This window comes from Mus caroli, chromosome 5, assembly GCF_900094665.2.
Source record: "Mus caroli chromosome 5, CAROLI_EIJ_v1.1, whole genome shotgun sequence".
Classification (NCBI taxonomy): Eukaryota; Metazoa; Chordata; class Mammalia; order Rodentia; family Muridae; genus Mus; species Mus caroli.
In genome coordinates, this window is record NC_034574.1 from 32,081,878 (window position 1) to 32,107,719 (window position 25,842).

General features: G+C 49.8%; 1 protein-coding gene across 1 annotated transcript in view; it reads left to right on the forward strand.

Moving 5' to 3' along the window:
* C5H4orf50 (chromosome 5 C4orf50 homolog) overlaps positions 1-25,842 on the forward strand; it is a 71,852-nt gene that overhangs the window by 22,719 nt on the left and 23,291 nt on the right. The window contains exons 8-12 of the mRNA XM_029477846.1: positions 6,093-6,266; positions 8,871-8,927; positions 10,235-10,417; positions 15,893-15,941; positions 17,317-17,438. Coding sequence (XP_029333706.1) covers positions 6,093-6,266; positions 8,871-8,927; positions 10,235-10,417; positions 15,893-15,941; positions 17,317-17,438 — 585 coding nt within the window. The remainder of the gene's footprint in view (positions 1-6,092; positions 6,267-8,870; positions 8,928-10,234; positions 10,418-15,892; positions 15,942-17,316; positions 17,439-25,842) is intronic.

Sequence of the window (25,842 nt, forward strand, 5' to 3'; positions counted from 1 at the left end):
TGGGGCTGGGGCTGGGGATTGGGATGGGGATCAGGATGGAAATGGGGCTGAGGTTGGGTCTGGGTCTGGGAATGGGGCTGGGCCTGGGCCTGGGCCTGGGCCTGGGCCTGGGTCTGGGGTCTGGGTCTGACTTGTGTCTGGGTCTGGGTCTGGGTCTGGGTCTGGGTCTGACTTGTGTCTGGGGCTGGGTCTGACTTGTGTCTGGGGCTGGGTCTGACTTGGTTCTGGGCCCAGGCCTGGGTCCGGGTCCGGGTCTGGGTCTTGCTTGGCTCTGGGTCTGGTTCTGGGTCTGGGTCTGGGTCTGGAGCTGAGGCTGAAGTTGGGTCTGGGTCTAGGGTTTGCATTTTGAGATCATACCTTGGATTTTTCCCATGTGAATAGTTCAAGCAGCCCAAGCCAGCACTCTTCAGGGTATGTCTTAAAACGTTGTTGCAGACAGAGCAGTGAGCCATGGAAGGTAGCAGCAGAGTGGAGACAAGGTTTGTTCTATAGAGATGTGGGATTCTGGTGCAGACATGGAACCTCTCTTAGAGTCACTCTCTGCTCACCCGATCCCTGACAAATCAAATCTCCATGTTTAGAATCCCCAGGATGAAATGCTCACACTGTTAATGTCTGGGGACCACTGTCACTAAGACTGTATCACTCAGAAATCCTCTCTCTCTCTCTCTCTCTCTTTCTCTCTCTCCCTGTCTGTCTGTCTGTCTGTCTCTCTCTCTCTCTCTCTCCTTCCATCTGCCCTCTCCCCCTCACTCGCCATCGCTGAGTTCTGCTTCCCTCCCTCTTCTCAGCAAATTTAGCTGCTGTCTCAAAGAAGAGCTTTTGGCTTTTTACCAGTTTCCTTTATCGTCTGCACTTGACCTTGTGTGTGTGTGTGTGTGTGTGTATGCATATTTGTATGTATACATGCATATATAATTCTTTCTCCCACAGTAGCTTATATTCCTGTATAATTTACTACTGTTATTTTAGTGACCACTCTAGAAATTCTAGGATGTATCTGTCATTTAAATTTGCCTTAGGCTAATGCCGTTGTACCATGTGCCCAAATCATGAAAAGAGAGAGAGAAAGAGAGAGAGAGAGAGAGAGAGAGAGAGAGAGAGAGAGAGAGAGAGAGAGAACTTTTAGTATTTAACTCTGCCTCTTCTCTATTATCCTGTCACGTATCGCTTCAGTGTATTCTAAGCCTCGTGAGCTGTTGCTGTTGCTGATTTGAGCAGTCATTAGCCGTTTTCGCACACACCCACATGTGTTTATTGCGTCTATTCCACAGGAATTTGGAGGAGCAGTTTGCTGCTGATATTTCTCATTGTACGGATTAGGTGGTATTCTTTCTTGTGTTCTCCCTGGCCTTGAAGGTCCCTTCTCTTAGATTCAGCGCTGGATCCACAGCCTCCCCTCACTCGGTACTCAGAAGGCTGCCTTTTGCTGTCGTCTGCCTTCCACCCTCAGACACACGTTGTCATCATCATCCCCCAAGCCCCAGAATAAACGCCGATGCTAAGTCTGACTGCTCTGAAGATTTTCATTTATCTTTGAGTTTTGGTGGCTTGATGGATCTAGCTATGGCTCTGTTTGTACTTTCTATATACAAGTTCCCAAGCTCTTTGAACGTGTATATTTATGTAAAGGATTTGAAAAATTCTTGGTTATCATTTCCTTTAAAATTCTTTTGCATGTTCAGAGGTACATATGTGTGTATATCTACAATGTGTGTGTGTGTGCATGTGCACGTGCGTGCGTGCAGTGTATGTGTATATGCATGTGCATCTGTGAGTATAGGTGTTTGGAGACCAGAGGTCAGCCTCCGGTGTCATTCTCTTGGAGCTATAACCTGATAGGATTTCCCTGTGAGCTGGGGCTTGCCGATTAGGCTAGAGTGACTAGCCATCGAGCCATGGGGATCTGCCTGTTTCAGTCTCTCAGGTGCTGGGATTACAAATGTGTGGTACCACACTTAGCTCTCACTGTGGATGCTGGAGATGGAGCTCTGGACCTCAGCTCTACAGCAACCATCTTGACCTCGTGATCATCTCTCCAGTCCAGTGGTTGTTCTTTTGTAAAGAATTTATTCTTATTTTTTTTCCACCTTCTGGAATTCCAGACTTTTTGGCTGACTCTTTTATCTTTTGAAAAAAAGAGAAAGGTTTATCATAAGTTTGCAGGCCTGTGCTTCTGTTTGGGGGTTTTCTATTGATTTTTTTTCTTTTAATTTGCTAACTCTGTGTTCTGTTGTGACCCATATCTTTCTGAATTCACCCGGTGAGCTCCTGATTCCATTCGTTGTACTTTGTGGATCTAGAAAATTCATTTTATTATTTATAAAGAAGCAATGCTGACCATCTGCTGAAGTAGTCCACCTTTTCATCCATTCAATTTATCTTTCAAATGAGGAAATATGTAAGTGGCTGACATTTTGTAGGGTCTCATCTGCACTCCAGGGTCTGGATCATCCCTTTGCCTGCCTCTGTTCGTTTGATTTCTTGGAAGATTTCTCTGTTTCTTCATATATCGGTCATTCAAAGAGCTTTTGAGGCTTGGACCTTCCTATGATGTGTGGTAGAGATCCCTGGTTGCCTCTTCTTCCGGGTGGTGCTGTGTGCATCTCATGCTGGCCCCTCATGGGGTGATTGCTGGTCATCACGGTATTCCCATGAGAGTCTTTTTTTGGTCCTAGGGTATGCTGTGCCTCTCACAGTGTGGCACTTGCACCTAGGACAACCAACACAGCCACATGCTTAGTGCTGTGTGACCCTGAGGTCCTGGTGGCTCACCTCCCAGCAGAGGACCCAGGAGGACATTTTTAGGGCAGCAGTTGGGTTTCTTCTCTGCGGCTCTCTCTTCCCTGTACCCTAAGTCTAGCTGAACTCCATCTCTCATCCTTTTCACCCAGCCCTGTTCTCAGCAGTGGAGCCAATTTCCCGAACCATGCTCTACAAAGTGCTTCAGAGAGAAGCCCAGGGATCCATGCTGGCCTGGTGTCTTCATTGTCCACACCATCCACCTCCCTGGATTTCATAGTTTCTCAGTAACACGATTCTGACCTAACCTGGCATGAACTGAAAACCCTGGGGGAGGGAGGGAGGCATAGAGAGTAGAGAGTTTCAGGATGTTGTAAGACAGCTGTTTCGGCTCTGATTCAGTGAAGAGTCAGACTTGCTTAAAAATAAAACTGAGCTGGTGTGGCCGCCACAGCAGCCAGGCTGTGGTATGTGATAGAAGGTATTAAAGGCTGTTGAGAAAAAAGGTCAGAGCTCACTAGGTGGCCCTCCTCTGAGGTGGGGTGTATGTGAGAGGTGGGGGGGGGAGGCAGAGAAGGGGTGGGGTGGGGAGGGAGTTTGAGGACCACAGAGGGCATCTGGGGATCACAACCAAGAGGTGACACACAGTTGGGAAATGTGAGGTTAATAACTAGAGATGAAGTCCACAGGATTTAGGGATGATCAGGGACAGAGGGTGAAGATCCTCTTTCTGTCACAGAGTCACTCTTAGACCTTCGGCCCTCTCATAGCTCCCTGTCATACTGGGCCCGAATCTCCAGTTCTTATAGTAAGGACACAGCAGAGTCTCCAAGGCTGCAGGAGCTGCCGTCTACACCTCACCAACTGCACCCTGAGCTGCAGCAACCTGAGACTGAGTTCTCTGCATCCTTCATTGACTTCTCTGTAGATATCCAGCTTTCACCTGGGAACTGCTACTGGCCTTCAAGTCTCATGTTCAGGGCAGCCCTGCAGACTGGGCTCAGGGCAGAAGGGTGGAGGAGCTGATTGGGCACAGCTCTTCACAGTTCTGCAGTCATTGCTATACTTGTGACGAGGATTTATATCACTAAAATAGACGAAGGCTACACGTTGGTATCACAGCATGGTGTCTGCTACCACAGCACAGATGGATGGGGCCAGAGTCTCTGCTCAGAGCCTCCTATAGGCTTCCATAGCTTTTAGACCTCCTTTTTGCAAATTGAGCTGAATGACCTGTGTCTGTCACTTTCCCAGTCAACCACAGCTCCTATGGGATCTCCCTGCTGTCCCTAAGCCTAAATGCAGCATACAGTCAGCTGTGTAGACTCAGGCACCAGCCCACTTCCCCATCTACTACCAGATAATGTTGTGGACACTCTCTTAGGGTCCATAGGACAGAGAGCCCTTGTCCATGCCACCAGAGGCAGGACACAGCATCGAGCCACCAAACTTCTCAAAAGGCCACGTTGTTTTGGAGTCTGGAGCTAAATTTTATGGAACCATCCGGAGCACCCATCTGTTCCTGACAGGCCCCAGCCTGCGAGTCTCAGGCCTACGCAGTGTGAATTTCTATTAATTAAGAAAAATACCACATTCTGTTATTGTGGTCCTTGTTCATAGGGAGATGTCCGATCAATCACAGTCCCATGGATCCTGCCCTCTCCTGTCCCACACTTTTTTCCTGCTCTCAGAATAGCCTGAGACCTCTCCACCTTCTCCCACTAGAGTGTGGGATGGTAGAAGTTATGGAAGAAACGGGTTGGTTTAAATAAAGCAAGGGATACGGGTATCTCTGAGCTAGCCAGTCCTTCATGGAGACGATCCCTGTTAGCCATACCACTCCTTCCCATGTGCATCTTAGCATTCGGATCGGGATTGATCACTCCTTGCTCAGTGGGGTTAGAAATCCACCCCCATGCGTTCTCAAGACCCTACAGGTGTGTTCCCATCACGGATAAGGTCTGTCTATCCCCTGACAGAATTAGCATAGTCAAGTTCAGCGCAACTACAGATATCACTCCAATACTAAGAATGGGAAACCACACATGGCAGGAGAAAGAAAAATAGATATCTTTTATCAGATTTTATAGAGGAGCTGGAGAGATGGCTCAGGGGTTCAGAGCACCTGCTGTTCTTCCAGAGGGCTCAGGTTCCATTTCCCTAAAGTCCATGTTGGGCAGCTCACAGCCACTTGAAATTCCAGCTCCGAGGGATTGTCGCCATCTTCTGGCCTCTGTGAGCACTGCACTCATGTGGCACAACTCACACTGACATACATATAAATTAACACTTTTATAAGCATTTTTTTTTTCTCTTTGTGTAGCCCTGACTGTCCTGGAACTCACTCTGTAGACCAGGCTGGCCTCGAACTCAGAAATCTGCCTGCCTCTGCCTCCCAAGTGCTGGGATTAAAGGCATGCGCCACCACTGTCAACAGTCAAATGAATACTTTCAATCTTTAAAAACATGTAAGGAAAAGACACATGCTTTGTACATATGTGTGTATATGTGGGTTAGTAAAACAATGAGGACTCAGCACACAGGACCATTTAGGGGCAGAACGATCACTATTATTGATCTTACTTCCCTCAGGGCTGGGCAAGCTCCTTCTTCCCTGACTCCCCTGGCAGCTGTATGAATCCTGCTCCTGTGGTATTCATTCTGTCAGAGAATAGGTGGCGATTTGGTAGTAATCGTGGGAAATTTGGAATTGTCTGCCTTTTGCAAAGTCATGAAGCTTCGACGGCACACACATCTGACAGTTCGAGTTGCGTGTGAAAGCTGATTTTTCTGTGTTTCAAAGCAGTAATTACTGAGAGTGATCGAACAGAACCCTGGTTGATAGGCCCTATTTTGCATATTTTTGAGAGTAATAATCTGGAATGTTGTTCTGTGGTTCTATTTACCTTTCCCTCTCCTCTCAGGATATTCATCAGGGCTCATACATTCATTTGTGCACCGAGAGGCACCAAGGGCATCCCATGTGAGAAATGGATGTTAGCAATAATGAAAGGCATAGAATTTGAGATTCTTCTTTATTCATACTCTGTCTGTCTGTCTGTCTATCTATCTATCTATCCACCCATCCATCTATCTATCTTTATCTCTCTCCCTCCTTCTCTCCCTCTCCATCCCTCTCTCCCCTCCCTCCCTCCCTCCCTCCCTCCCTCTCTCTCTCTCTCTCTCTCTCTCTCTCTCTCTCTCATTCCCCTTCCTTTTTTCTTTCTACTATGAGAAATAACCAAACAGGATAGATAGATGAATGGACAGACAGACAGACGAGCAGGTTGCTGGTTGTAGGCTATGGCACTTTATCACCTGATGATTTTACCCACACTTCTTTTTCTCAGCTCCAAAACTCTAAGGCTGCTGCCTCTGAGGAAGACACCAAACTATGCATTCAGCGGCTCCAGCACCAGGTTCGGACCCTACAGTGCCAGCTCAGGGACCAGGGTTGGGCACTGAGGGAGTTGCAGATGGCTCGGGATGAGGCAGTGGACCTCCAGGATAAGCTCAAAAGCAAGGTAGGCTAGGCCAACTCTTCCTCGCCCTCTGAATGTTTCCAGACCTCAAGGAGCGAGAGCCAACAGCTTGGTGGTGTTGGTTAGAGATTGAGAGCCTAGAGCAACGTGGGAAGAAAGACAAGAGGGCTGGAGCCTTTGCAGCCAGCTGCCCTCCATCAAGACAATATGTATATATGGGTTTCAAAAGCATCAGGCACCGTCTCAGGTTTTCTATTGCTGTGACGAGACACCATGATCAAAAAGCAAGTTGGAGAAGAAAAGGTTTATTCGGCTTACACTTCCACATCACTGTTCATCATTGAAGGAAGTCAGGACAGGAACTCACACAGGGCAGGGACCTGGAGGCAGGAACTGATGCAGAGGCCGTGGAGGGATGCTGCTTACTGGTCTGTTCCCTGTTTCTTGCTCAGCCTGCTTTCCTATAGAACCCAGAGCCACCAGCCCAGGGATGGCACCACCCACAACAGATTTGGCTCTTCCCCCATCAATCACTAATCAAGAAAATGCCTTACAGTTGGATCTTATGGAGACATTTTCTCAGTTGAGGCTCCCTCCTTTCTGATGACTCTAGCTTGTGTTAAGCTGACATAAGACTAGTCAGCACAGGCGCCTTCAATTATTTGCAAGAGGAACATTCAGCCCTTCTGCTGCAGGGGGCATGCATGGACATGATTATAGAAGTTCAGTGAGGGACTCAAGGTGGACTGGCTCAGGACCTTGGCTCTGGAGGACATTTGGACCAACATGGGTCTAAACCCACACAGACCTTCATAGGCACACACACACACACCAAAGGGCAGAAATTCCAGCTGCAGTTGTGCTGACTTCAGTCCCTGCTGACCCTGCAGCTTTGTACAATGTTCCCGTTGGAGGAAGCCTGAGGAAGTGCACGGGGGAAGCCCACTTTGTTTCTCATTCTGCATCGGCCCTCAGTGATGACACATATCAGTAATTGATTTTAACCGAACATGATATGTGTTCCTAATCTTACATACCGAAACCCCAAAGCGCCCTCAACGCATTCTATCTAAGGCATGCTTAGATGCATGGCTTAAGAATACTTTCTCCCTATCCCCAGCTTACGTTTTTCACTCCCTTCTCATCCACATAAACAATCATTTGTCTTTGGTAATCTTATACAATGTGTTTCTGTCATATTCTCCGTTCTGCCAACTCTCACAGATCCCCTTCCCACCCCACCCAAGTCTCCCTCTCCTCCTTCCCCACCCTCTGCTTTCTTTAACTTAAATCCATCAAGTAAGTTTGTGCTGTCCATATACTCTCAGACGTGTGGCCTCCCACTACAGTGTGGTCCACTTACCAGGGCCACTCTTGAAGAAAACAGACTCCCAGTTGTCAATAGCTGCATGGCCAGTGGTGGACTCAGTGCCCTCTTCCCCTCTCCGTGCTGAGCTTCAGCCTGACTTGCGCTTGCGCAGGTCTGCTGCACGCTGTCACAAGCACTTCAATCGGATGTGCAGCTGGGCTGGTTTGCCCCTGAAGCACTGTCTGCTTGTAGTCCTACCACCTTGAAGCCTGCACACATTGAGTCCCTTTTGAATACAAGTTTATCCGCTTGAAGCTGGAATCTCTCTTTGGACCAGTCCTAGAGAGTTACACCAGATAGAGGCATAGAAGTAATGTCTGTAAAAACAAAGAAACAGACCAGCATTACGTATTCCCACCAACAGAAGCCTGCGTAAATAAGTCACACCACAGCTGCATGAGGAGAGAGTGTGTGAGCTTTTAAAGGGATGAGGCCAGTTGGTTTGCTTGAAAACGTCGCCAGGCTTTTCTATTTAATTACCAAACAGGATGTGTGTGTGACACTCCCTATGCATCAGATTTTCATGTGCCTGTGCACACACATCCTATTTGTGTGAGTGTGTAATGTTGAGGAATAAGAATGATGGGTGAGAACTGGTCATGGGCAAGGGGTTTATTTAGATTGCAACAGATAAGAGAGTGTGAGGGAATTGCCATAAAATCCCCATTTTATACATACTATAGGACAAGAATTCAGACAGAATCTGGTAAGGTGGGATGCTGGGCTAATGTGGAAAGTCTGAGGTGACCTCACACATGCCTGGTACCTGTTCTCTGGCTCCTCTCTCTGTCGTGCTAGGTCCCATACTTGGTCCTTCTCAGCAGGACCTGAGGCCAGGTCAGGAGGGCACTCCAGCTGCATGATGAGTGTTGGGTACCAGAGGCCAGCCCAGAGATGAGGGCTGGAGTGAGAGCAGCCTCACACCAGGAACAGAATCCACATTGCTGGTCTGCCCCAGGTAGTAAGAGTAGCTAGTGCCTATTGAGCACCACTGACCACCATGTCTGGGTCTAGGTGCCCTATATTAGTGACCCTCAGCTTGGGGTGAACAGTCATTGTACCCCACTGCACAGAAGACACTATGCAGGAACATACAGGTCACAGGGGCCAGCTATGTCAGGATAATGTGTGGCTCAGGGACCCACGTTTCACGGTAGGTTGTGTTTCTATGGCATTCCATTCCCCACACAGGGAAAGGTGACTGCAGGCCAGCACTGGCACCCTCCCCTGACGCATCCCACACGGCTCAGTCACAAGTGCGTTTCTTCTTCTTTCAGCTTGAGGAGCTTCGGGAGCAGCAGCATGAAGTACGCCTGGCTTCAAGCCCTCTGAAGGTAACACACTGCCACGTCACCATTTTGTATTTCATGAAAATACCCAAGTGTCAGCCACGGATGTCACCCAGGTCCCCACATGAGCAGTGTTCCACATATCTTCTTCACCTCGCTTCTCACGTGTGTGAGATCATCCTATATGCCGTGTCTTGACCCCACATGCTGTGTCCCACTTTGTCCTCGGAGCTGGGCTCCGGGGCAGTGCCTTGGTGCCCACAGTCCTCCCTCCCCATTTCCTCTCCTCACCCTTCTTCTGCTTTGTTCTTCTTCTCTCTCCTTTCCCTCTTTCTCTTCTCTCTCCATCTCCCCCACTTTCCCATACTGCATTCACTCCAGTGCACGCTTCCTTAAGAAGGTCCCCACTCCACCTATCCTTTTATATGTATATTTGGGACATACTGAGGAAGGACCCTTGTTGCACACGCTCTTTGCTAGCAGGATAAGGTGACATGTTTAATCTGGGCCTGCATTTGGGAAGAGGCAGAGACCCACCCACGGTCCTGGTTTCTGTGTGGGTGGCTGAGGAGGAGCCTTGCTTGATCATCAGTTGGACGCCATGATACTCAGAGTCCCTGTTTCCTGCCTTCTCTTGGAGCCTCACCTTTGTGTTAATTAGTGGTGCTCAACCTTCCTGATACTGCACCCCTTTAATACAGTTCTTCATGTGGTGACCCCCAACCATAAACTTATTTTGTTGCTACTTCATAAGTATAATTTTGCTACTGTTGTGAATTGTAATGTAAACACCTGTGTTTTCTGATGGTCTTAGGTGACCTCCGTGGAAGGGTTATCTGACCCCCAAAGGGGTCAGGACCCTCAGGTTGAGAAACACTGGTATTGGTAAAATGGAAACTTTAGGAATTACCACCGAGACTCTAGGATGCCATCTGGGACACCATAGACAGGACAGTATAAGGACCCCCATAAAGTCAGGACCATGAGTGCCCCCCCAACTAACTTCATGCTTTGACAAATCCCTCCCATTAAAGGAGGATCCCAGAGCTTTGTGCTTTAGCAAGGTGAAGCCAAATGAAAAGGCAGGGAGGGCTCTGCCGGGTGGTTCCTGGTTCCCCTCACAGCACATCAGACAGATTGGTAGGCTGAGGTGTGGAGAGGAGCTTAGTTGCAGCTCTGAGCCACCACCCAGTCTGCGTCTGTATTCTTGCGTGCCTACTATGTGAGCCTGGAATCTTTTAGGATGGTAGCATGTAACCCTGAGGTCCCGGTTGCGGATGAGGGAATCGTACTGGGAATCGGGTACTGCCTTGGCCCCTAGCTCAGCCTTTACCATGAACCCTACTTCCTAGGCCAAGATGGCTTCCCTGGTCCACAAGTGCCAGGAGAGGAATCGCCTGATTGAACACCTACTACAGGAGCTGCCAAGGCACGAGCCCAGGAACCGCCTGCTCTCTGAGCTGGCGCAGAGCATGTTTGAGGATATAGCCCTGGCTGAGTATAGTGCCACCTTCCTGACCCCAGGAGCACCTGAGGTAAGTTGCCATAGACAACCTTATCCTTGCTTCTAGGGACTCTTAGGTGGACCCAGCCCAGGCCACCTGCTTCCATGTGATCCTTCCCCCACACTGGTTCCTTCTCTAGGTGGCACCTGTATTCTGGGGTCTGGGAAGAGGGCTGGGGAGCCTTTGTCTCTGAAGCGCTTATGACCCTGTGCAGGGGCAACAGACACTAATGTGTCACATAAGCACCATGATGCTGTGTCACCAGACATTCTTGTCACCCATACTTCAGGAGTTCTGGATGCATAGCCCCTTCTGACAGCATGCTTGGTCCACTGACTGCCTCCTGTCCATCCTTCAAGGTTCCTAGTGCCTCTCCATAGCAACTGGTCTAAATCCCAAAGACCATAATTCCCCTCACACCCTTCTTCCCCCACGGTACCTGGTATGCACAATAGAGCATGCACAGGGAATTCTTCCCATGTTGTTGAGCACATTTGTTGATACCTCACTGGGAGGCCAGAGCCTCTCCCCATTTGTCTGTCTCCCCATTGTCTGACACAGAATCTGCCCAGGGAAACACTTCTTGAAGCACAAGATCATGATTTGTTGCTAGGCTGAGAGAGAGAGAGAGAGTGCTTGCCCCGCACCGGTGAGACCCTGGATGCTATGCTCAGAACCACACCCACATAGAGATAATTAACTCAATGTGTGAGAATCTTCTCTCTTGAAGGTTAGCAAAAGAAGAAATTGAGGGTGAAATGTTCAGAAGTCCTGGTGATGGTGAAGGGTGGTCCTGGGTACCTATTTTTCTGATCTAGATAGAGGGCCCCCAGGGGGTGTGCTTGGCTCTGAACAGCTGCCTGGAGGGAACCCAGAAGTGTCAGCCATATCTGCCCACATCCTATTCCTGTGATTGAGACAGATCTGCCTCTGAGGCTGTTGATGGTGTGGGGTGGATGTGTTTTCTGGGAATACAGCCTTGGGGTTGGTTCTGGCTGTACAGGGGTCAACCTTCTCAGCCCCTCACAGCCTGCCGATGTCTATGATACCAACCGCCATGCAGCTGAGGAGATGGAAACTGGAGGTCATAGGGCTGTCAGAAGTGTAGAAACTTGGTGTAGGGCCGGAGTTCAAATCCAAAACACCAGATGACATGTCTAGTGTTTATCTGTTTGTTTCTGTGGGTTTTTAGAAGATATGGGTGGGGGAGGAGAAGAGGGAGAGAGGGAGAGATGGAGAGAGGGAAAGGGAATTCTAGTTAAAGTGATTAAGACAATCTCTGGGACACAGTTAGTGCCTAATAGTTGCGGTGAGTGAGGCAGGACTGAAACAAGGAGGCATTGATTATAACATGAACACTGTGCTAGAATAGGCTGGTTTGCAGTAGCCAAACTAGAAGGGGCTGATGGGTGAATCCGAGAATAATCAATTATCTATGAAAACAGAGCTAGTGTGTGTCTGGCATACTCTAGGCACATGAATACATCAAGGAAGTCAGCACATTTTCCCCATTGCAGTTCTCAGAGAGGCAAATTCACTAATGTGTTCATATGTTGGTCAGTTACCGTCTGTTGTCAGAAGCTAGAAGAAAAATGTGGGTGTGGGATAGGGGTGTAAGATGTGGGTGTGGGATAGGGGTGGATGTTAATGTGTATCTATCTGTAAGAAGATTCTCTGTGCCTGAGATGCCTCCTCTTGGCCTGGGGTATAGATCTTGGGGAGGCCATACAGCAGACATAACTGTCTCCAGTTGTCACACTATTCAGTGTCACAGCCCTGAGTCTCTTCCTGGCTCGGCTCAGAACTGCCCCCAGCTTTGAAGGTGTACTAGTTTGGTTTCTGTTGCTGTGACAAATGCTATGGCCAAAAGCAACTTGGGGGGAAGAAAAGGGTTTCCTTGGTTACAGATCACAAACTATCATCAGGGAAGTCAAGGCTGGAGCTTGAGTCTGCAGTCAGGAAGCGGGAACTGAAGTAGAGACCATGGAATGGAGTGCTGACTCTCACATTGCTCTCTGGCTCATGCTCAGCTTGCTTTCTTAGACATCTCAGGACCTTCCCAGGAATGGCACTGCCCACCGTGGGCTGGACCCTCCCACACCCACCATCAAGACTGTTCCTCACAGACGTGGCCACAGGCTACTCTGAAGGAGCCAGCTCCTCAACTGAGACTTGTTATTTGCAGGTGTGTGTAGGTTTGTGTCAAGTTGACAAAACAAACAAACAAACAAACAGACAAAAAAAAACCAAGCACAAAAGATGACTCAGAGTCTACCCATGTACTGTGTGGTCTGGAGCCTGAAGCAGCCTGCTGTGCCATTTCCTGGCCAGGAGTGTTGACAGAGTTCCTGCCACCCTCAGCCATAGATCTGGGAAACCAAGTAGGCCAAAAGCACAGTGAGCCAACCAACGGGGTAAAAGACAATTGGCCCTTGCAGGGTTCAGACCAGGATAGGGTACAGCATGACCCTGAGTCCGCTGACTTTTCTTCTCTGACCTGTACAATGGGAACAGCACAGTCTGCTCATGGGGAGATGCTGAGAAGCCAGGATGGGATAACTTGTCTCCTGTAGGCAAGAAGCTGAGACCAAGGGGTCCAGGGTCACATCTCTGCTCCACCACCCTCTAGTCCTTTGACCTATGAGGTGACACTTACGTGTTTTGCTGATTGTGTGCAGGCGATGTTCCAAGTGCTTGCTGCAAACTAGCAGAGTGTGGCTGTCATCCCACAGGAATGGCCCAGTTCTCCCCCAATCAGATGACAAGCGAGGCTCTGAGACAGTCTTTCCCATAGACATCTCTATGGACCATTCCCATTCGGTCCTCTACATGCTGAGTGACTTTGCCTAGGTGGTGGGAGGGGCAGTTGAACCTGATGCTGGGAGTCTGCACACAGCCCTCAGCAATGACCACTGTAGAAGTGGATAGGTAGGGCCTACCTGAGTGCAAGCACAGGGACAGTATGGCTGGACTGGGGTTCATGGTGTCTGCACTGGCTTCAGTAGCTTCTAGGGCTGAGGGGTAGAGTGTTGGTCCTGGACCAGATAGACAAGTCCCCTAAGTGTGTGGCTAGGCTGGGGTTTGAGAGGCTGGCTATGTACTATGTAGCCCTCTGTTCCTCCAACAGTATGTTCTGAGCAATGAGGACCCTGGTGGCCAAGTAGTTGCTGGAGTCGTGCTGGTAGTGGCAGCTCTTCCTGCTGGCAGTTGGGGACTGGAAGCTGGTCCAGAGCGCTTGGTTTTATGGACACTAGTTTTGCTTCAGGGAACACAGATGGGAGTCCTGATGGAGGACTTTGGGCTTTGGCTGACAGCCGAGAGGGCTGCCTGGCGGCTGAGGAGTTGCTGATGGGCATGGGGCAGGCCGTGCATGGCATCAGACTGGCAAGTAGGGAGATGGTGTGTTTTTGACATAAGCCTCCTGGAAACATCCCTGGGGAATCCATACACTGAAGTGCCTGACAGCCCTTCTTTGGAAACAGAGACTATGGCAATGGGACATGGTGCTCCTTCCCAGACAGGTCATCTGTGCTTGGTATCTGGTAATGCAGTCCTGCCCTCCACTCCACAGATGAATCTGTTCCATCTTCCCACATCCCCTTCCTTGGAGGAGAGTCCTAATAACCAGAGGTCTGTCAAGGCCTTGGAAAGGAGGTTGTGCTGACTAGTTTTGTGTGTCAACTTGACACAAGCTGGAGTTATCACAGAGAAAGAGCCTCCCTTGAGGAAATGCCTCCATGAGATCGGGCTGTATGACAATTTCTCAGTGATCAAGAGTGGGTGGTGCCATCCTTGGGATGGTAGTCCTGGGTTCTATAAGAAAGCAAGCTGAGCAAGCCAGGGGAAGCAATCCAGGAAGTAGCACCCCTCCATGCCTCTGCATCAGCTCCTGCCTCCAACATCCTGTCCTGTGTGAGTTCCAGTCCTGACTTCCTTTGGTGATAAACAGCAACGTGGAAGTGTAAGCTGAGTAAACCCCTTCCTCCCCAACTTGCTTCTTGGTCATGATGTTTTGTGCAGGATACAAACCCCGACTAAGACAGGGGTAGAGAAGGTTTGGCATCCCCCCTTCCCAGAAGAGGGTGTGGTCTGTCACTCCCGCTCCCTCTTTCTGTCACTGCAATTAGTGGAGTCTCACCTCCGTTGACTTTTCTGGCTGGGATTTGAGAGAGAGGGATGGATCCCATCCTTCGTCAGCTCTTCTCACTGGGACATGGCTGTGGGCCCCCGCCCAGAGTACCTGCACTGCCTCCGCTTCCCCAGACTGCTGTACATGTGTTGTCTCCCAGTGGGACCCCTTTCTCCAGCTCAGGTCCTTGGTGTGGTGATGGTGGGAATGCACAGGCAGTTGTCTAGAAGAGAGGAGGTTTGTTGAGGGCAAGCAAACAAGGATACAACATTTCTATTTGCTCACAGCTGTGGGTGTCATGTTGCTAGCTTCTTGAGTTCCTGCTTCGATTTCCCAAACTGATGGACTGTATTCTGGGATTGTAAATTGCAGCACCCCCATTCCCACCCCATCGCTTTTTCTTAACGTATCTGTCGGAGCAACCACAATGAAATTAGGACAAGAGTATCTACCCACACCTAAGCACAGCAGGAGAGCAGGCACCGTCCCACCTGGAGCACAAGGATCCTGAAAGGTGTGGCAGAGTGGGTTGTGACCAGAGGACAGCCAGTCTTTGGTTATTGGTCACTGCCTCTGTCAGTCCATCCTGGAGTCCCTGTCACAGTATCCAGTTGTTACATAGATCCTGGTCAGGGCAAGTAGCAGGCAGGTGGCTGAACTGTGTTAGGATTCTGGAACGATGATACAGGGTCACTGGCTCACTTGAAGGAGGTCTTGGGGTTCACACAGAGGTTTGCCAATGGTGGAAAGAGAGTAGAGCTTACAGGGACGATGGGCTGTGCTGGTGCCTGGAGCATCAGGATGAAGGTGGGAGAGAAGAGATGCCCCAGGGTCACTACACACAGGACCCCGCCCCACAGAATGCCCCAAAGGATGCAGGATCGAGACTCCAACATGCCTTGAAGTTCTAGTAGATGCTTCTTCTTCACCAACAGGGGCTGCTGGGTAGAGTGTGAATTCTTGAGGCTGCCCTGTTGCCTATAGATGTGACTGATCATTGCAGTAGTGCATGGGGTGGACTCGGGATCAAGGTCTCCTCATTACCTAGATGATGAATTGGTGGCCCCTGGCAGCACGAGATGCCCCAATGTTCTTTAAATTTTCTTGCAATGCATTTCTGAAAAGACACGGGCTGCTGTCTCTGCAAGGAAGTTGAATCTGATTGAAGGAAATGTAATTGTCTCTGGTGTGTGGTACCCTTGAGGAGACCTGGCCTGGGTCACCAGGATGGTGGCTGAGGAGGGAATGTGGCAGAACCACTATCATGCTCACCTTCCTGAGCAGGCTGCACAGGGTGACCAGCCTTACTCTGGTTCTCTGGGGACTTTCACACCCTGGTCCCCGAAGTATATCCACTGAGTTGTTCTTTCTTCCAGACGTTCTGCCACCTGGACGTGAGCTCCAAGGAGACCTCAGCCGGAGGAGGTCAGTGCACCTGCCAGAAACCTTTCTGTTTGTTCAGCAGAAGCCAGGGCCAGGTGGGGCGGGTGCAAACAGCCCAATGTCACGCTTGTACCATGAAGGGGACTTCCTCTCTCTCCCTTTCTTTCTGCTGCTCAACCAACCGTCTTGCCACCACATAGCATCAGAACATACTGAAAAACAAAACAAAACAAAACAAAACAAAAACAAAAACCTAAGAAGAGCCTCAAATTCCTTAGCTCTGTTCTTCATTCTGAACCATTACACCCCTTCATCTCATATAACATTAGGAGTAAGCTAGGGGGGCAGATGCGTTCACCCCATGCCCTCTGTGGAATGTAACACAGTCACTAAGGTGGCTGAGAATGCCATGCTGTAGGGCAGTGTGATGATATTAAATTCAAAGATGGTAAGACACGGAGTGCTCGATACTGTGAGCTGTATCACGCATGCATCAAGCATGCATATCCATGGGCGATCAGCAAAGCAGGTTAAGAGACGAACTAAATATTTACTGTGAGTGGTTTTGTTGTCGTTCTTTTGTCTTTATCGTAATAGGGGAATTAAGGTGGCAGAGACCAGACAGTCTCCTCTCCGAGGGCCTTAGAAAGTGCCGTTTACTAGCGGGTTGGGACTGGGCTATAGGTGTGGAGCTGACTCTGAGGGCTTGCTGCGGTTGCACTCATAGAAGGACTGAGCACTCTCCAGATGCGTTCTCTCCACAGCTCCTATATTATATTCTGTTCTTGCCAGCCCTGTGATGGCTCACAGTCTCTGAGCCAAAGACTGTGTTCAAAACAAGGGCACTGTGACCTTCCTGTACAGGGCCCAACACATAGCGAGTTGTCAATACACGAGAAGAAAGGTTCATCTTGTGCAAATGGGGGTGCCCTTTGTACCTTCACTGCTGTGCCTCTAGCCTGAGTTGGTATCTGATTCTACAGCTGGAGAGTTGTGGATTCTATCTGGCCACACTCGGCCACTGGTTTTCATGCCGTCTGCCCTCCCTGGGCTCAGCCTTCTCACTTGTGGGAGAAGGAAATGCTTATGATGAATGGGGCTGTTTGTGTTGCTTCCCCCTGTAGGGGATGCCTATGAGATGTGGGGGCCAGCAGAGAGAACACAGAAGGTAGCCCCACCCTGGAGGGGATTAGGGAGTCAGGCAGCGGTTTGGGGTGCAGCAAGACCATGGTAGTGCTGTCATTCAGTGTGGTACTCAGAGAATTCAAAGGCACCAAGAGAGCCTCTGTCCCAGGGATGGCAGTGTGGGAGCATTTGTGGACAGCAAGAGACTGGAAGAATATGATAAAGTTTAGGCCATGTCAGTTTTAAAGATGGATGCTTGGCCTGAGGCCTGACTGAGGATTCTCTCTTCCAGCTCAGGAGTATCTGTTTAATTCGGAAACAGACAGTGTCCTCCAAAGCCTGTGGGGTGCGGAGTCCTGGTCCCATCCAGGGGTTGAGTGGGCACTGCAGACTGCTCCACCAGGTTCCCCAAAGGTAAGCACATGCTTTCACCTCTCTTCTGAAATATGGTTTCAACTGGAAGAGGAATACACTCTCAGATGTGCACACTTACATGTATACACACACACACACACACACACACACACACACACACACACACACACAGAGAGAGAGAGAGAGAGAGAGAGAGAGAGAGAGAGAGAGAGAGAGAGAGAGAGAGAGATGCATGTATAAACACAAGCATGCACACATGTCAGCCCCACTAAAGCCCACCAGGTTAAGATGTAAAATGTAACCCAGTGTCTAATACCTGCATTTCAGCTGTTGTTTCTGCTGAAGCCCCATGCTGTATGCTATTTTCTTTGAGGGCTGGCCCTCATGTGTGGAGACCCGGGTCCTGAGCTGAGGCTCTGCTGGTGATCCCTGTCCCAGGAGAACTTCCCTTGCTCTGATGGGCTGATGTGTCCAGTACCTTCGTCACTGAGGGCTGACTCAAAGGTCACACAGCCAGAGCAGCTCTGCCTGACATCTGGTCACACTCACTTGTGGGCCCCAAACCTACAGGGTCCTCCAAGTCCTTTCCATTGTTCCTGGTGTCGCACCGGCTATGGGATTCCTGTCCAGCACCCGACCCTCACAGCACCTGCACCTCCCACAGACTTGCAAGTGAGGGGGAGGACTCTGATCCTCCATCGGACTGCAGAGGGACCCCCACCCCTGCTGTCAGGGTCAGTCCCACAAAGCCCCTCGAGCCGTGGTCCTTTGCGGATCCTAGCTGACAAATATGTGGTCCTTATATTTTATCTAGATGTGTCTAGTCGTTTCTGCTATGAAGTTCCTGAACCAGTCATCACCAGATACACTGCCCTGACACAAGACAAACTACTTAACTTATTAAATCTGGGGCCTGGCTGCTCTGAGTTCTACCCCAAGCCTGTCCTTGTTAAGTCAGTGTGATGCTGGGCAAAGCCCTTCATCTGTTTGTGTGCCAGTCTCCTTTGTATAAAAAGGGAGTGGCACTGTCCGATGCTGTCATGAGAAGGTGGCCATGTCATTCTGTGTTTGCAGGCCTCACCCAACAAAGAAAGAACAGAGAAAGTGGCTCTTCTTCGCTGCATCTCTTCCAGCACAAGATATGGTCTTTCCCACCTTGACTCTTGTGACTTTTCACTGGCCTCCACATTTATTTATGTTTTTATCTTAAGCACGGAGATGATACATTTGCATGCCAGGGTTGTGGGTCGATTTGATGACCCCACATCTATGAAATATTTGTTTCCAGCTCATAAGAGATGCTCCCAAGTGCTGGCTGTGCTCAGCGGGACCTTTACCAGCTTTCTGAGGGCTGATGGCACAGTTACTTGTGTAGAGTCCATGTCTAGAAACGTTTTCCCATTTTTTTTTGCCTTCCCCTGAGAAAACTACCTCTGACTCGCCTTTTCTAACCTGTCACCGCACCCTCTGCAGTCTGGAGGCACCACAGGCAACAGTGGCCTTCCCAGACAAGCAGGATGAGCATGTGTGGGGTGAGCATGGCTGGGGCACAGGGAGGGAAGCAGGCAGAGACTGAAAGGGGGAGCCCACATTGGGTACCCATCCACACAGCAATCTCATAATAACATTATACCTGCTTTGCCTATGAAGAAAGGCAGGAGGTAAAGGAGGCAGATGGCTCAGGCTCACCCAGGAACACTAAGGCTGAGTGCACTGATGGTATAGCCCTGTAGCTGCTCCCTGATCCCATCCCTGGTGGATGGAGGGATGGCTCTAGTCTTCTGGTCAGGCTAGAAGGCAGACACATGGCCACCTCTGGGGGAGGCTGGAGAGGCAGATGAGCTTCCTGCTGCTGTGCTGTTGTAGCTGGTCCTTCCTGTGAGTTCTGGAAGGCAACATGTCTTCAGAGGTGAGATGCTGACATGGGTCATCTTATACCCAGGAGTGGCTGATGACCGGCTTGTAGACAGGGTAAGGGACGAAGTCACGTGACCCGAGGGATGTGGAGTCAGCAGCTTCATAGCCACATACATTTACATAAAATGTCTGGTGTCTTCAAAACTATAGAAAGGATCCAGGACAGGGGGTTGGGTGCACATTTAGGGGCCATGGGGACTGCGGCATGAGATTACCATGCAGGAGACACCGCCTACCTGTGTGAAGGGTGTGTTCTCCTGTCATTGAGAACAAAAGCCTTCACTTCCACTCTGCCACCAGCCCAATGCCTGTACGCCAGCACTTGCTCAATGGCAGGGTATGACAGCCCAACTGGTCCCCATCTCCATGTCCTTGGCTGTGACTCGGTGACGATGTCCTTTTAGAACGGTCACAGTTGATGCCAGCACAGAAAGTGCTGGGTAAGCAATACTTGTCATTGCTATATCTTCCTGGGCTAAGAGGTGTGATCACAGAAACCGTCATCAATGGACACAGAGACTTCTGCTTTCCCTTCTCCAGCTGTCTCTGTCTTCGGGCTCGGCCTGGATTCTGGATAGTGCCCAGCAGTGGGGAAACAGAGCTTTCCCCATCGTGTCTAAGGGGTGGAGGCATAATATCCCACCCTCTCTTCCTAGCCAGCAGCCTCTTGCCATTCTGCAACTCCTGGAGGACGCTGGTTTTCCACCAAGCACTCAGAGAGTGACTGAAGCAATTCCCAAGCCAATAAATCACTGCAGCAGGCGTGGAGTTGACAGGGCCACTCACTCTCCGGGGCCACTTCACAGCCTCCATAAATATTTGAAGCAGAGTCTTCTGAGAGCACTTTAAGAAATCGGGCTTGCTCTCAGCCCTCAGTGAGTGGGGAGTGCTTTCGTCTTTGTCTTTAAAAGGGCTTGCGGTCACGGTTTTAGCTGGAAAGGTGCCGTGTGCCTTGCAGACCTGCTTTGGTACAAAGGCAGTGATAGAAGGATTTCCTGTGTGCAGCTCTAAGAAGGACCAGGCCACTGTGACAGCTGCATAGTCACCCTGCACAGGGTGATACATGGCAAGGCCACACTGAGGTCCTTAGACCTCACCTTCCAGCTCCCATCCCAGGCTCTTCCTCAGGTGCCTTTTCCCCTCTTGAAAGGAAGGTCAGAGGTCCCTGCCCTGCTCTGTTCTCTCCTGGAAGGTTGCACAGGGACAATGACAAGAAACCGAGGTATGTCAGTACGTAGCCAGAGCCTGTGGGCTTGGTCTTAATATGCGTTGGTTTTCAGTTTGAGAACAGACAGGGAATTCCCACTTGTCCTTTCCTTGCATCCCTGCTATTCGAATCTCATGAGACCAACCACAACATGGATCTAGGAGCCGGTGGGTTTGGTTTCCAGGAGAAACGGGAGCCACTGAAACACAAATCTCACAGAGCTGTGGTCACTTGTCGTGGGACAAGGAACCAAGTACAGATGAAACACATACGGAGCTGGGTGAGCATATTGGCTTGATGGCCTCTCTTCTGCTCCCCTGTCTCTTTGTCCTGGAACTACATCCTTGACATCATGAGTTGTGATATCTAGAATGTGATGGAGAGAGGATGTACAAGAGGCAGCTCATCCTGCAGGAGTGGTACCACCTCTGATCTCCAACGTGGTCCTGCAATACTAAGACACGAGGCTTCATCCTATCATCCCAGCTCATCTTCTGAGCCTTGCTGAGAGGCAACCCAGATAGGTCTCTCCAGAGTGATCCCTGCTGCTCACCATGGTGATTCCATACTAAATACAACATCCTTGTAAATCAGAAACTGCAGTAAGCATTTCCTCTTAGGGTACACTGAGGGTCTCCAATACGGGTTGCTTCGTGGGCTGACTTCCAAGCCCTGTTGCAATGAATGCTGGCAGATGCAGGCAGATTCTGGCCTTCTTCCAGGCCTGCAGAGCTCAGCCCCTTGGAAGGCATAGGAGGCCCAACACACCCTCAGTCAGTTATATATTGTCAAATGCAGGGGGACCAAGCCAGGGCTTGCACCCAGGGTATTGAAGGCCAGGCAGGAGCTTGGCTTGCAGGAGCTGGGGACAGCCACTCCTCTGCCTAGGCCTCTGGAGAGACCAGCAAAACAGACTAGCCCTGCAGCTGCAGCAGAAAATAATTTATCAGTCAGTTGTCAGCAAGCCACGCGGAGGACTTCCCTTGGAGCCTAGCCAAAGCCAGTAAAGTCAGCATGCCCTTCCCCCTAGCCACGAGGCAGGTCCTTGGGGAGGCCTGGCTTTGCCTGTGTTAAATGTGGTTTCTCTCCCTGTGGCCTCATTCATCTTCCCATGAATCTGGAAGTCCAGGGAGGACTAGAACTGGGTCTCCTTGGTGTCCTGCCAGCTCCTGCCCTGGGGGTTCCAGGTAGACAATGTATAGCCTATGACCCAGGGCATCCATAGATAAGATGCAGGGTAGGACTCTGGAGTAGGAAGCTGCCTGTGAGGATACTGCTGTAGACTCCTGGCCAAAGTGTGCACTGTGCTAAATCTCCCTAGGGGTGCTGCCAGGAAGAGGAGATGCCAAAGTCAGGCAGCCATAGCAGAGTCACTTCCCAACCTCCCCACGGTGGAGGTAGGTGGAGGTGGATTTGCAAACCCAGAGAGAGCATGGGATGCTATAACCCTGTACCGTCACCCAGGTCTGGGATATACCATCTCTTGTCGGTATACATCTTGGGGATATACATAAGAAGAGGGAGACTAGCTGTCAACTTTAAATGGCAATCAGACTCTCTCCAAAGGTGATGGTTTCTCTGGGGTTAGCTGAGCGCTCTGTGTGGGTTCACATACTCCAAGATGGCTGGGGTCAGAAGTCTGCAAAGGCAAAGCAAAGGGAGCACAGTAAGCGGATACAGGGGATGCCATCATAGGGACCCAGACCCAGCCTGGTGCTGTACAAAATAGGCAGGTGTGAACCTACGGAGCTGTGATGGCCTCTGCTTATGGCTGCACCCCCAGTAGGTTCTGCAGCAGCTCTTGGTGCTAAGTGTGTGTATATGGCAAAACGCCTTCCCTTGTCACCTCTGGCTTTGTTACAATGACCAGTTCTTTTACGAGCATGGCAGAAGTGACTCCATTTCTTCTGGCAGCTTTCACAGAAGAAGCAAGTGTTTGCTTCTCAGTTCTAGTAATGGCCGTCCTGCTTCCACCTGCTGGGCTCACAGTTAGGAGGAAAGGACCACAGGGGATGCTGGGAAGTGGTAAGATGGCCCCTGGGGACGTTTGATAAAGCCTTGGAGAGCCTGAGTGGCCTTTGTTGAGCCCTGAAAGTTGATAGTCTGACAGCAGAAGATGTGGGGACTTGGAGTGTCAGGTCCATGTAGCACTGTGTTCAGTTCCTGTTTCTTTAGGAGGCAGGAAGCCTGGTATAAAAATCACAGGAAGCACAGAGCTGGGCAAATGAACCTCCAGAACTCAGATGGAGTGTGTGTCCTGTGGACAGAGCCTCGTGCTCACTCTCCCCTCAGCTGGCCAGATGTAGCTTCTAACAGCAGCCCTTGGATTCTGCCTGGTAAAACACCTCCATGGTGACATCGTCTTCCATCATCTTTGCTGACACAGCCTGGTGACATGCTTCATGATGTCACCTCTAGAATGCTGCCCTGCCCTGCGGCATTTGTAACTCAGTGTCATCCTCACACACTTTCCCTACCTAAGCCAAGAGGCAGGTGATTTAGGAGCTAAGCATGCCTACCTTCCACACCATGCACTGGTCCGGCTCTGACCCTTGCATCCCTCCAGAGTCTCAGTGTTCTGGCCTGTGGGATGGGGTGTCTGGCTCCCAGCATGACTAGAAGGGGTGATCCACCCTTTGTCCTAGTAGGCCCCCAAGCATGGAAGAGCTACAGTGTCATTGCTAATATGTGACTTCGACGGTGTGGTTTTTATAATCCAGGAACATAAAACTCTATACAGTGTGGTGATGCAGACTTGAACAGGATTCAGCCACACAGGAGACCCTGGCAGAAGAGGTTAGGATAAAGTATATGCGCTGCTCTGGGTGTTGTGTGGCAGTTTATAAACATCCCCTGGGACAGAATTGGTCATACACTTAGGACCTCATGGCCCCTAAGTGCCATGTCCATGATGTGGTTGAAATGTATGGTCAGTGTGCCATGGAGCATGGGTAGCGTCACACACAAACACATGGACACACGTACATACACACACAGATATACAAACAGACACATGCACAGACACAATAGACACACACACATATACACACATGCACACACATATACACACAGACACATACACAACGTACACACAGACACACACATAGAAACACACACAGACACACACATAGAAACACACACAGACACACACATAGAAACACACACAGACACACACATAGAAACACACACAGACACACACAGACATACATAGACATACACACAGACACAGACACACACACAGACACACAGACACAGACACACACACAGACACACACACACACACACACACACACACACACGGCTCAGCAGAGAGAGGCCTCTATGGAATCCCCCAGAATCATGATGGTCAACTCTACTGAGGTGCTCCTCTTGGCAGTGGCGAGAATGCAAAGAAATGTGGTTGTGGTTAGAAGAAAGGCTACATGAAGGCAGGGAGCATCCGGGCTTCAGATTATCCATCTTTCCCTGTGAGCTGAAGATAGGCCATGGCCTGGGATGACAAGAGATCCAAGTTCTGCGTGCGGGAAGCTGCAGGGAGGAAAAATGAGGGTGGCTGATATGAATGTGGCTGAAAACTGGCTTCCTAGCTAGGCCTGGGTGTGCACCTCAGCATGTTGTGTTGTGAGTGGAGACAGGGAGATCTTTCTGTCACAGGAAAGATAGATGACAGGAAGGAAGGGAGTTTAACCTCATTTCTGAAAACATGTTAGGACAAAAGATGTCAAATATTTACAAAAGCAGACAGAAAAATTAGAGGTTCCAGCGTGTTCATTATTCAGCATCAACAAAGATCAGCTTGAAGGCAGGCTCCTTTGTCCATGCCCCTCCCCTTCCCTCTTTTCCACCCACATTATTGGGAGGTGTGGCTAGATATTCATCCACTTCACAAACATTTTAAACACTTGTTCCATCATCATGCCTCCAATAAGTGATAACTCATTAATTTTATCAAACATCCAGTTTGTTCAGTTTTCTATTTTACAAATTACATTGGTAGTTTTTTGTGGTTTATTTGAAACTGTTTAAGGTCTCATTATAACTGATTGACATGTCTTTTTTGAGGTAGATCTATGTAAGGCAAAACTTACTTCATTAAATATGAGCGTGGCCACTTGCTGTGGGACTGTCACCTGTCTCTCTCCAAAACATTTCTAGCTTCCTATACTGAAGCTCCATCCCTAGAAACATGAACAGTCCACCTGCCCTGGTAGTTGGGCAGTGGTGACGCACGCCTTTAATCCCAGCACTTGGGAGGCAGAGGCAGGTGGATTTCTGAGTTCAAGACCAGCCTGGTCTACAGAGTGAGTTCCAGGACAGCCAGGGCTACACAGAGAAACCCTGTTTCGAAGAAAAGAAAAGAAAATGACAGTGACTAGGTCCCTCATTTGGGAGAGCCTATAGAGTTTATCCCTTTGTGCCTAGCTGTGTTAGATTTAGTACAATGCCATGAAGGTGCGTGTATACAATAGCGTGCCATAATTTCCTTCCTTTTAAAGGCTGAATATACTTCAACTGCATAGACTTGTAACAGTTTGTCCCCTCCACATGATGGAGGACAGCCGTCTCTGAGCCAGTCTCTTCCTTTCCAAGGTGAAGGCATCATATCTGACTTAGCCTCCAGGCCCCTCCTGTGTCAGTGTGTTCCCTGGCTTCTTTGTCCACTGAGCAGGCTCTATGGGAGTAACAGAATCTTCAGATGCTCCGGGTTTACATGCATGAAGCACATTTGTGATGCAATGTGGGATTTTCTCCCTCTCCCTCTCCCTCTCCCTCTCCCTCTCCCTCTCTCTCTCTCTCCCTGGGGGCTGGAGCTTGGACCCAGCTCATCCAATGCAGCCAAAGACAAGGGAGATGAAGTGAATCTGGTGAGATTTAGCCTCAGCTGGAACCTGGGTACCAGCAGCTCACTTAGTGTCCCTGGGGAAATTGTGTCAAACCAAGTCATGAATAGTCCTGAAGGATGATGGATGAGGAGGTCATGACCTCTCAGGGCTGTGTAATTAGACTAATGCTGCCAAGGAACTCTGGCTAACACATGGACTCTGACTTTCCTTTGCAGTGGGGGCTGGGAATTCTTGGAACCCCAGCTCCTCCTGGTTGATGGGAGAGCTGTACAGAGAGCCACTCCTTCCCCTAGCAGGGTCAAGAAATGGAGTAAGGGGTCTCTATCAATATTCACTTTAGAAACCTAAGGGCAAGCCTGGTCATGATTCTCAGTGGGTAGAGTGATTACCAAACCCGCAGGGACCCTGGGTTTTATTCTCCCCTCTACCATGGAATAAACTGGGTGTGGTAACTCATGCTACCTAGCACTTGGGT